Consider the following 11,554-nt stretch of genomic DNA (forward strand, 5'->3'; position numbering starts at 1 on the left):
ACACACCCACAAGCCATTCTTTGATTGGCATCCTTTTTCCCTCTATTCGGAAGTCGAAACTCATAGACGCGCGCATTCCGTTACACACTTTTGACACGAATGATAAAACGTGTATTGGCTCAACCGTGACAAAGGATGGGTGTTATACGAGCCCCGACGTAAAGCTTCTGAGAGGCGCACTATAACGGTCACACGATTACGGTCAATCTGTGCGAACTTAGAAACTGCGGCCCTGGTCATGCTTGCTGTAGCCATCTGTTTTGAGAACCCGCCTCTCCAGCTCCGAAAAGTTGTTGGGGAGGTCGAAGCCGACGCCAAAGAGCACAAAGAGCGCCCACTTCCAGCGGAACGGGTTGATTGACACGCAAAAGACAAACCACCAGATGAGCTCGAGGTAGGTAAAAAAGTCAAAGGCCGGGGTCGGCGAGTACGACTTGAGGAATCGCGTGAGACCGATCCAGCGACGCATCCAAAACGGCGAGGGTCGAGCGAGCGGGTCGGTGACGAACATGAGCATGATGCGCGTGTAGATGCCGATGTGCCAGTTACCGACAGTCCCGATGGCGGCGATATAGGTGCAGTTGATGGCCGACATGCTCGGATGCGGCGGCGGGAACGTCTGCAGGTACCAGTTGGGCGGGCCATACGGCTCCTCAAAACAGTCGCCAGGCAGGAAGGACAGGCTGGGCCGCTTGAACCCCGTAGCCAGCACGACCACGTCGGCGTCGACGACACGCTCCCGCCCCGGGCCGCCCTTGGGAACGCCCTGCGAGCGGTGGTTTACGCGCACGCCGCTTTCCGTGAAACCCTCAATGTCGCCGCGAATCCACTCAGCCTTGCCGTCGCGCAGCTGGCCCATGATGTCCGAGTTAACCATAGGTGTGTCGGTAAAGAGGCCGACATCACCGGCGGCGGGCGCAATGTCTGCCATGTCGCGGTAGAAGAGCCGCCGGAGCAGCGTTTCCGGGATCCACGATAGGCTTGTCTCGTGGCCGAGGATGTTCATGCTGAGCAGCGCGTCAACAAATATGTTGCGCGGGATGATCCACTTGTCGGAGCGCGAGAGAATCGAGATTTGAGCTGCGTCCTTGGCGATACCGAACTCGAGCGCTTCGACGGCCGAAGCTCCGCCGCCGATGACGGCCATCTTCTTGCCCTTGACGTCGATGCTGCGCCAGTTAGCTTTACTGATGCCGAAACACAAGAGTGATCGGGATACGTACCCATCAAGCTGGGAAGAGTGAATAATTTTCCCTTGGAAGCTGTCGGCGTTGTCGATTTTAGCCATCTTGGGCGGGCCGCAGGTGCCGATCGCCGCAATCATGCCCTCGAAGCGGCCGTTGGACGGATCGTTGATGATCCATCGGCCCTGCTTATCTTGATATACCTCGTCGACCTTGTAGTTGAATTTGGTGTGCCTGTCTAGCTTATAAAGCGTCCAGAGTTGGCGGATCTGCTCGACGATTTGCTTCTTATCGGGGTAGCCTTTCTGCCAATTGACAGCGGGGTGGAAGCGGTACATGAGTGAGTGGATTTGGAGGCCAGATGTGCTGTTTACGCGCTGTATCTGTCAGCTCCATTGCCATACTCGTCGGGAGGACCTGGGTAATTTGGGGGTAAAGAAATGGCCAAAGATCTAGACGCAACTTACAGTCCAGATACCACCGACGGCCTCCTCGCCGCCAGCCTCAAAAATTTGCACATCAAAGCCGTGACCGACGCAGTGCGCAGCGGCTGTCACTCCGGTTAACCCAGCGCCGATGATGGCAATTCGTGGCCGGTTCGGAGAAGGTTCATCCTTTGGTGGACTCGGCGCGAGAGCCAAGCTTATAAGCCACTGCAGCAACTGGTAGAGGAACAGCAGCGGATGCAGCACCGGGTTCTCAACACCCGGTTTGGATGACATGACGCTCAATTGAAAATGCAAAAAAGGAAGAAGAAATTGATGATGATGAATGAGTGACCTTTTTTTTTTCTTCGGTGCGTGAAATTTATCCTCGGCGGAGTTGCTTTTGTGGATGGCATTGTTTGAGAGCTGCGCATCCGCAAAAAGTCCTGACGTCAACATTCACATGCAAACAATAAAATCAGCTCACCATGAACCATAAACCCACATAACGCGCATCAACACGATTGTAGATAACATGTCGCTTCTGTCACAGTGACATCGTCACCTGTCTTTCATTTTGCTTCCTTGTCTCGTCGCGCGAGAGACAAACCTCATCTTTCACTTTCGGTCAACATAACAGTTCCGCTCACCATGGACAGCCCAGGTATGCAGCGACAAGCCGGTAATATAGGTAAATACTAACGTCCACTCAGCGAGCGATATCGAAGGAGTCATCAAGACGCTCTGCATGGGAAGCGCCCACGAGCAAGATGCGGCGCTGAGCAAGTACTTTTTGCCTGATGCCGAATTCATCCACCCCCTCTGCTGGGTCCCGAGATTTCGCAATGCTGCGATTCCTTTTTTCGGAAGCATCGATTCGTTGTGGTTGGTCCAATGCATCTATCGGTGGTACATAACCTTTGCGCCGAGACTGGACATCGTCGTCGACTCGACTGGTAAGTTCGAGTGCCTACCCTGCACTGAGCTGTACTGAACCAGGGCCTAGCGTTCGATGAGAAGAACAATCTCCTGTACGCCACGGCGCGACAGAGCTTCACCATCTGGTTCTTTCCCATCTATTCCGTCACCGTAAAGCTCGTAACGGTGCTCAAACTTGAGCAGAAGCACTCCCGGTTGGCCAGTGACGGCAACACTAGCCCGGAGTTGGAGGCCGACGGCGACAAGACCAACGGCGCATCCATGCTCAAGTACTTCATCGCCAGCCAGGAGGACCTGTACCAGATGAACTACTGCCTCGAATTTGCGGCACCACATGTAGCAGCCAGGCTGTGGACGCTGGTGCAGCTCTTTACGACAGCTGTGTGCATGATCATGTCGGTGCTAACTCTGCCGCTGCACGTTTATCTGAACCCGGACACCAAGAGGCAAAAGGCGAAGCAATAGACGACGATCGCAGGAGATGGCAATTTGTCTTTAGCATCGAATTGTCGTCGGTGGCTTTCTGGGCAAGCATGGTTGCCTTATGAGTGGCTGATGGGCTGTAATCGCCAAGTCCCGGCAGTGTTGAAAACATTTGGTCATTACGTATTAGGAATACCATGTTAAGCGTTGGGGGCCGCATTGGAGAAATAGAGCCGTTATATCGTGCGCTGCTTGGTGAGGAGACTGACCCATCCTGAGACCGGGTAATGCGGGGATGATTCGCCAGGATCGTGCAGCTTCTAGCGTAATATTAATTCGTTAGCAGTTATATACATAAAAGAATGCCGATTAATCTTAATCAAACGGTCATTATGATAGTGCGGAGTAACGGATACAACCCAGGGTTCCGGCTCAGCTACGCCGAGCGCCAGCCTTGAATGAGGGGCTCCTTTTATTAGTTATTGGCTTCAGTAAAGATTTGCTCGGCGAAGTGGCAATAACTCGCTGAGGTGGAGAGGATTGCGCGCGAAAGGAAGGCGTAGGATCAACGTATTGCGACTGGTCGTTGGTGGTGAGTCTTGGTTGAGGGAGCGTACGGATGTAGGGGTACCAGCGGCGATAAGAAAAGGTTGAGTGCAAACGCGGCCGCCTGCCAGCTGACGCCTTGCTCGCCAGTTGTCAAGAGCCAACACGAAAATTTCGCCACGCGTTTGTTTACGTAACTTTCTATTTTACCAACATCACGACTCAGCATTAAGTTTTATCAACGGCAACATCAACCTCTTTTTTTTTTTTTTTTTTTTTTCTCGAAGGTTTTACCATGACTACGGCCGCCACCACCTCCTTCGGCCACGAGCCCGCCGCCACCACCACCGCCACTTGGACTAACCTAAAAGGGGAGTTGGTATTCCACACATGTATGGCACCTGGCGACACCCGTTATCCAAATTTTCAAATCTTGCCTGCCAAGCCGCAGTCCCTCTGCCAAGTCGGGCGCTTCGGTTCTGTGATGCGCTGCCAAGACGAGATTCCCGTCTGATTGTTCCCGGTGAAGAAGCGCTCTATCAACTTGCCAAGACGCGTTTTAAGCTGAATCGGACGGGCATTATTCCATGCCGCTTTCGACAACGTTGCACGGCTCGAGATGCCTCAGCTGAGGCGACTATCGTGGGGATGGATGATCAGTGGCACTCCCGACGCTTTTGGCGTCGCATCCAGTGAGTGGACAAAGGAGCGAGGGACAAGACGTCGAGCTATTAGCGACAACTGTCTGCACTATGGTAATGCAGAATCTCGTTTACAAAGTGGTATACGGTTAGCCATCACTCCGTCGGCCTGATTATCCGCAGGGGGCGGCCTCGAAGCCTCTGGTTCCAGAACATGCTGCCATGTGCCATCCTCGCCCAACCCATTGAAATGAATTAGGGACGAGCAGTCTCACTACTTGACGCCACCACCAGGGTGTTATGAACGAACTCGCTCTCAGCTCCTCTGCCCGGGAGCCAACCAAGCCTCGTCCATTGTTTCCGCCAGCCTGTGGCTTCGGGCGCCAGGAACTTTTGCATCGCTAATCCCGCGCCCCTCCAATCAGCGCACGGCCATTTATAACTGGAAATCGTGATGCAAGCTACCAGTATTTGCAGAGCAAAATGTATATGCTGGCCACTGCTACTATAACGAGAGGGTCTCGCTGTCAGACTCTTTATCGTGGAGGATTGCTCTTGGCAAGCGTGTTGATAATGCTGACGGTCGGTCCAATGATAGGGTCCCCAGTTGCGACGCGACTCGAACTTCGTGACATGCCATCACCAGAGTCATCACCGACCAGTGGCTACGCGGCAACTAGCCCAACGCCATCTTGGACAACAGACAGCACAGGGAAGACTATATGCTTTTAATAGAATTTCTCTAGACCGGGAATGCGGCACCCGACGACGAGCAGCATCTGCGTGCGGCCTGCAGTAAACTTTGCTGTGCATTCCGGCCCCCATCACGTTTATGAGCAGACGCCTTGCTTTACCTAAAATGGCCAACACTCCGGGAACTTTTGTATCGCAAGCTAACGGAAACTGGTCGTTTATTATCCAGTCTATAATCCAGCCTTGAGTCGGGCCTGTAGCTATTCGCTAGCGCTGCAGTTTATCAGGCTCCTCCGACTAATAACTGTAGGATTGTGGCGATTTCTAGGGCGAGATACCAACTTGGTGCAACGCAACGTGCTCAGCTGGGCCTTCCTTCGATTTGGGGAAGATTTGTCCCCATTATCAGTCCCTCAAAGGCGGGTCGCCTTATTGTTTATTTCTGGAGATGTATGGCGACATGCCAGTCAGAAACCGCTCCCGTCTGGTCGTCATGCCTGGTTGTTCTGAGGCGTTCCGGCCCGAGATGTCGACTTGTCTCCCAACACTCTCCTGCATCGCGTCAGTCGCAAATTCTCCCAGGGACAATAACTAGCCCCCATGAGCCGAGCCATGATTCGTGGCTTGCCGGCACGACAGATATCGCAAAGCCCAGGGGCCTTTTGGATGGCTTGGGTGGAGCGGCGGAACCCACCGAGGCGCACACTAGAACAACAGAGCAACTCAGCGCTACTGACCACAATGACCAGGAGTGGAAGGTCCTGTGGTGTGATATTCTTGGGGGCATGCGGGGGAGGCGGCAAGGGTTCGCGTTGGGCCTGATAGGAATCAGCGCCTGTGAATGACCTCGGGGTAGCTGCCTAGTCCGTGTCTATGTCTAGCACAGTGAAATGCCTCTGATGTACTGGGGTATTCCGTGTGCCCGCCTTGTTGGTGGTACAAAACCAGACGTCCCCCGTCTCATGCCTTCCAAATTCTCTTGACTCTTCGCTCAGACTCGATCTCGACTGTTTTAATTGCACGCAGATACACTTGCGCAGTCATCATGGGTAAGTGTTACACACGACAGCGCCGTGGCTGCACTTAGCTAACAGCACACAGCGGACTCTGAGAAGCAAGTCAACGTCGCTGACAACAAGCAAATCCAGCTTGCTGATCCTGAGCAAACAAAGGAGGACTTTGCCATTGAGCATCACCGCCATCATGAAGTCGAGATTCTCAACAAGGACTATGACGACAAGCCCACCGATGAGGAGATGGAGACGCTTCGTCGCGTGCCCGGAGCGCTCCCCACCACTGCCTACCTCCTCTGCGCTGTAGAGTTCTGTGAAAGAGCTTCTTACTACGGCTGCGCCCAGATTTGGACCAACTATATCAACCGTCCCCTCCCTGTTGGTGGCAATGGTTTCGGTGCCGTCCCCGCTGGTAGCCAGGCCACTCAGGGTGCCCTTGGCCTCGGTGAGAAGGTTGCCAACGCCACTGGCCAGTCGTTCAGTCTCATTGCCTACTGTCTGCCTCTTCTTGTCGGATATCTCGCTGATACCCGATTTGGTCGCTACCCCATGATCTTCTGGGGTATCATGCTCTGCGGTATCGGTCACGTTCTCATCATCGCTGGTGGTGCCAAGGAGCTCCTCGAGAACGGTACTGCCAAGATTCCCTTCTTTATCGGTGTCTACATTCTTGCCATTGGTGCCGGTAAGTACCAATTCTGCAACATTTAATCCTTCACTTTTCCTTTTCACATTTCTAACTTTCCGCAGCCATGTTCAAGCCCAACGTCACTCCCCTGCTTCTTGATCAGATGCGAAACCACGTACCCAAGGTCGTCACCCTCAAGAGCGGCGAGCGTGTTATTGAGGATCCCGAGCATACTGCTGAGCGCGCCATGCTGTGGTTCTATCTTCTCATCAACATCGGTGGTTTCATGTCCACTGCCACCTCCTACTCGGCCAGATACGTCGGTTGGTGGCTGGCGTTTACCCTGCCTCTCATCCTCTACCTTCCCCTGCCCTTCCTTCTGATGTGGCTGAAGCCTCGTCTTGTCATGCACAAGCCTGGTGGCTCTGATCTTGTCAATGTCTTCCGTGTCCTTGGGCACTGCATGGCCAAGGGCGGCCTCTTCCGCATCGGCCGCGCCGGATGGTGGGAGCCTGCCAAGCCCTCCGTCATTGCCGCGCGTGGTGGCTCCGAGACCCGCTACAACGACGCCTTTGTCGAGGATGTCAAGCGTACCCTGCAGGCCACTGGCATGTTCTGCTTCTTCCCTGTTCAGTTCTGGAACGACAACGGCCTCGGCAACTCTGCCAACTACCTGGGCACGATGCTGAGGGGTAACGGTGTCCCCAACGATGTCATTGGCAACTTCAACACCCTCAGCATTATCGTTCTCGGCCCCATCCTCAACGTGAGTTTTCTACCCTCTCCATAAAAGCAAACTTAGACTAAGATTGTGTAGTACGGCCTGTACCCTCTCCTGCGCGCTCGCCGCATCCACTACGGCCCCATTGCCCGTATTACCACCGGCTTCTTCCTCAGCACTCTTGGTGGTGTCGGCTATGCTCTTCTCTGCTGGAAGGCCTACGAGACCAACCCTTGCGGCTACTACGGCTCGTCGGACCCCAAGTGCGTTGACGGCGGTCTCGTGTCGCCCATCTCTCTGTGGTGGGAGGCCATTCCGTACGCTCTTGGTGGCTTCTCGGAGCTCTTCATCAACGTCCCTGCCTATGGTATTGCTTACTCGCGCGCTCCGGTCAACATGCGTGGTCTCGTCTCGTCGATCAACCTGTTTAACACTGGCTTTGCCTACATTGTCAACCTGGCGACCTCTGCCGCCATCGCCGATCCTCACCTGATCTGGGTCTTTGCCGGCCCTGCCATCCTCGGCGCCATCGTCACCGTCTTCTTCTGGTTCAACTTCAAGCACATTGACCGTGAGGAGTACGTTCTCTCGACCAACCAGGTCAGCGAGGCGACTGGCACGCGCGAGTACTTTGACGAGAACGAAATGAACGAGAGCGGCAACCGCCCTCCTTCGATCACTGCCAACGAGCAGACTGGAATCTCGCAAAAGATCTAAAGGTGGTTATTTTCTAGTCGCTATACCATTTGTAATTTTTGCAAGTCGTGGGGGCATGCTGTATAGTTAGGAACGCAATGTGTGAGGTGGGACGGATGGATGGGAGAAGAAATATATCAATTTAAAATCTACAATGACACTAAAATTCTCCATGGGATAATGTACTGTTCAGACGAAGTGACCTCTGTTTCCAAATCGACGGCCCCGCGAATGACGCTAGGTAATAATGAGTGTCGACATGCCACCAGATGCTGACTGCGGGCGCTTTCCTTAGTTGTTGACGGGAGCGCAGTTCTGACCGGCCTGGCCGTTGTTGACGCCGTTGTTGGCTGCACCGCCGGCAGCACCGCCGGCAGCACCACCGGCAGCACCACCGGCCGCGCCGTTCGCGCCGGGGCCGTTCGCGCCGGCGATGTTGGGGAAGCCGCAGCCGATCTTGGGGGCGACGTCGCCGACGTCGGGGCCGGAGCAGACGGCACCGCCGGTGGAGAGGCCTGCGCAGCAGTTGGAGGCGCAGTCGGCGTTGGAGAGGCACTGGCCGGTGATGAACTGCTTGCCCTGGCCGTTGCCGACATTGGCGGCGCCGGCGGAGTCGCCGATGGCGTAGACGGAGAGGGCGACTGTTGTGAGGTTAGTAGGTAAGCTCGATGGAAGGCGGCGCGCGTTGGCGGACCAAGGACGGGAGGAACAGGAGCACTCACAGGTGAGGAGAGCGGCGACGGTGATGCGGACCATGTTTGCGGTTGTTGGGATTTGTTGGGGTTTTGTTGTAAAAAGAAAGTTGTAGTTGTTGGAAGAGAGCGAGGCGACTACCAGGTCGATGTGATTAGATTATAAGAGCGAAAATGAATGTCGACGCCAGGTCGTTGGAGAGTGAAGTAGATGGAAGGAAGAGAAGAAGGCGTTGAGCTGTGTGATGAGGAGAAGAAAAGGGAAAGCTAGAGATGGGATGAGACGATGTACTTATACCTTGGAAACATGGCCAAGAAAATAGTTACCAGGAGCATCTCTTCCCTTTCTTCATCTCGGCCTTCCCATCTTTGCTGCATCTGACAATTGTAACAGGGGTGGGTGTGACCCATGCGAGGATTTGCCTTGCAACCCCCCTCGGCGACTTTGAGGGAGACGTATGCGCAGGCTATCACAAGGGCGATGATCCGCCGGGCATGCAGCAGCATATCCTGCTCCCAGTTGAGGAGCTCTCGATCGGCGGCGGGATGGCGGGCTTCATCTGAAGTGCGAGTGTCGCACAACTGTTACAGGCCCGGGGCAGCGACCCCGGCCGCCGGGCATTGTGCAACAGATGTGGCCCTGGGGAGGGGGAGCGGAATTCCGGAGCGGGCGACTGGGGGCGCCTTTGTAGAATCGACGACGTCGATGGCATGTCTTTTTGCGGTTCATTATTACTTGTCCTTGTCAGAGGACTCTGGAGTTGACGAGTCGTGTTGGTCCCAAGCGGGGAGCAAGCTCAGCCTCTAATAAGCGACTCTGCCGGCCACAAGCCGGAGATGGGCAATATTTGTCAACCAACTCCGGGGTGGCTTACACAGCCAACAACAACCTCTGGTGGCTGAATTTAGCTCGATTTAGCCCTCCTGCATTTCGTATTCTCCGTGGATTTGCAGCAAATTTCCTGGTTCGTCTCGGCCCTCGTTCACCGACTGCAGCTTAGCGTTTGTCGCCCAGGAAAGGGGTCGGTCGAGACGTGCGACCTGGGCGCAGCAGACCGATCCGAAAAAATGGTGCAAGATGAGGCGTTCCACGTTTCGGGTCCGCTGGTCACGGCGCAGGACGCAGGAAAGACCAAAAAAAAGCAGTCACGATTATAATGAAGCCGGTTTATGTTTAAAATGGCTAGCTTTACGTTACAAGACGGAGAATTAACAGAGCCCCACCGATGTGTATTTTTTTTAAACCAATAATACAGTCAGTGGTGAATAGGGATATTGAAACGGGCAGAGGCAGCGCGCCACAGGCCAGAAACGAAATCTGATACCGACAAGGGGGGGTCTGATTGATAGTAGCGCCAGATATTCGCGAGGCACCGAGAGGAAGAAAGACCACAGACCTCGTATGGCAAGGGGATGGGTATAGTAAGTAGGAGGAGCAGGGCGGTGGCGAGGGTCCGGGAAGAGGAAATGTGATACAGGCGGCGCAGGATGAGCACGTTGCAGAGCAAGAAAAAAAAAGGAAGAGGCGCTCGCCGGATGCGACGTCGGCTGCCTCCGTGACAGCTGCCACCGAGATTAGACGGGATGACGGGGGGGCTTGAGACGACGGCGCCTCGTGCAAGACGCCTCATCGCATTTTGTAACGGATAAGCAAGATGAAAGGAACCAAAGAAGAAGAAAATATGTACTCTATTCAAAAAGGCTGTCAATGCGTGACAATGTGGGTGGTTTGTCCGGTGTAGAGTGCCGGGGTGACGCCTGGAAACAACGCGACGGGGAGGAGGTGCATGCGAGAAGCGCGGGAACGCAGGAAAAAGAAAAGAAAAGAAGGGTGCACTCGTGAGGTTTCTTGATGACGCATGATGGGTTCGACAATTAGTAACTATGTGGTTCGCGATTGATTGAGGCGGAAATTAAATGCTCATGGCCGGGCGTCATGGCCGGGCGTCATGGCCGGGCCGGACGGCGGCAGGGACGCAGGGTAGGCATGCTGGTCGTGAGGCGAGGCCAGGGTTGAGATGGGCATGGGTGTCTCGGGGATATTCTAGAACCGTGTGTACAATTGGTGTCTGGAAGGAAGCAGAGGGTGAGTCGGCCGACTCCGAGAAACGTGAATCAGAGTCCGGCTGGAGATTGTGGCAGATGAAGCTCAACAGTCGTCAGCTGGACAACAGTAAGTCACCAAGTTGGCCTAGAATCGCGTATAGTTATGTTGAAGTGAATGAATACCTTGAATGAGCAGAAAAGGGGGCATTCAACTACTTTTTTGTGGTTTGATGTAATTGAAATGGCTGCTGGTTGACAGTTTGGGAGCGCTTGCGCATCCTGATGCCCTTCATGTCCAAGTGCAGCACCGACGAGAGCCCTGGCCGGTCACCCACGTATTTACAGAATAATTTAATACTTGCAATATCTAGTGGAAAATGACGAAATCAAAGAGGTAACGAAGATGAAAAAAAAAAATAGATATTAAAAAGATGCAAAGAAATGGAAGGATAGGGAGGGAGGGTAAGCGGGGGAGACAGGGTAGGTAGGAAGGAAAAACGAAGGGATATAAAAAAATACAGGAAATAGGGGAAATACAGAAAAGTAGAAGAACATGAAAAACAGGAAAAAAAAAATATAAGAAAAACAAGAAATACAGAAAAAACATGGAAAACAAGCCAGAGCGACAGAAGAGATAGAAAAGACGCTTGTGTTTGCAAGTGACTGTCGGTTTGTCGGTGTCGGTCGGGGTGTTGGTTGTCGCCATCACCATCCGTAGGGTAGCAAACGCCAACGCAGCCTCCCACCTACACCATCAAACGCTCAAACTGAATTGCTGCAGATCAGTCCATCAATTCATCCATTCACCCACTGATTGACCGCTGCAAAATGGCTATTTATATTTCTCTCAAGCACTCACTGATCAGCTGCTGCAAAATGGCTATTTATTCTTGTCTCTCCTCCCCTC

General features: G+C 53.8%; 4 protein-coding genes across 4 annotated transcripts; 2 read left to right on the top strand and 2 right to left on the bottom strand.

Annotated features, from left to right (window-relative positions):
* Positions 1 to 217: 217 nt before the first annotated feature.
* On the bottom strand, positions 218 to 1,906 carry ISF_08667 (flavin-binding monooxygenase-like protein; the record flags this gene model as incomplete). Its single annotated transcript, XM_018852270.1, has 3 exons — positions 218 to 1,169; positions 1,224 to 1,561; positions 1,652 to 1,906. The coding sequence occupies 3 exons, from the start codon at positions 1,904 to 1,906 to the stop codon at positions 218 to 220; spliced, it is 1,545 nt and encodes a 514-aa protein (XP_018700596.1).
* Positions 1,907 to 2,260: 354 nt separating this feature from the next.
* On the top strand, positions 2,261 to 3,013 carry ISF_08668 (hypothetical protein; the record flags this gene model as incomplete). Its single annotated transcript, XM_018852271.1, has 3 exons — positions 2,261 to 2,273; positions 2,323 to 2,565; positions 2,616 to 3,013. The coding sequence occupies 3 exons, from the start codon at positions 2,261 to 2,263 to the stop codon at positions 3,011 to 3,013; spliced, it is 654 nt and encodes a 217-aa protein (XP_018700597.1).
* A 2,883-nt stretch (positions 3,014 to 5,896) lies between these two features.
* ISF_08669 (Major facilitator superfamily domain, general substrate transporter) lies at positions 5,897 to 7,930 on the top strand (the record flags this gene model as incomplete). The annotated part of the gene is made up of 4 exons (XM_018852272.1): positions 5,897 to 5,900; positions 5,953 to 6,549; positions 6,615 to 7,258; positions 7,310 to 7,930. The coding sequence occupies 4 exons, from the start codon at positions 5,897 to 5,899 to the stop codon at positions 7,928 to 7,930; spliced, it is 1,866 nt and encodes a 621-aa protein (XP_018700598.1).
* A 270-nt stretch (positions 7,931 to 8,200) lies between these two features.
* On the bottom strand, positions 8,201 to 8,665 carry ISF_08670 (hypothetical protein; the record flags this gene model as incomplete). Its single annotated transcript, XM_018852273.1, has 2 exons — positions 8,201 to 8,550; positions 8,632 to 8,665. 2 exons carry the CDS (start codon positions 8,663 to 8,665, stop codon positions 8,201 to 8,203), a joined length of 384 nt encoding a protein of 127 aa, XP_018700599.1.
* Between the last annotated feature and the right edge of the window lie 2,889 nt (positions 8,666 to 11,554).

The sequence above is a fragment of the Cordyceps fumosorosea genome, assembly GCF_001636725.1.
Source record: "Cordyceps fumosorosea ARSEF 2679 chromosome Unknown scaffold_33, whole genome shotgun sequence".
Classification (NCBI taxonomy): Eukaryota; Fungi; Ascomycota; class Sordariomycetes; order Hypocreales; family Cordycipitaceae; genus Cordyceps; species Cordyceps fumosorosea.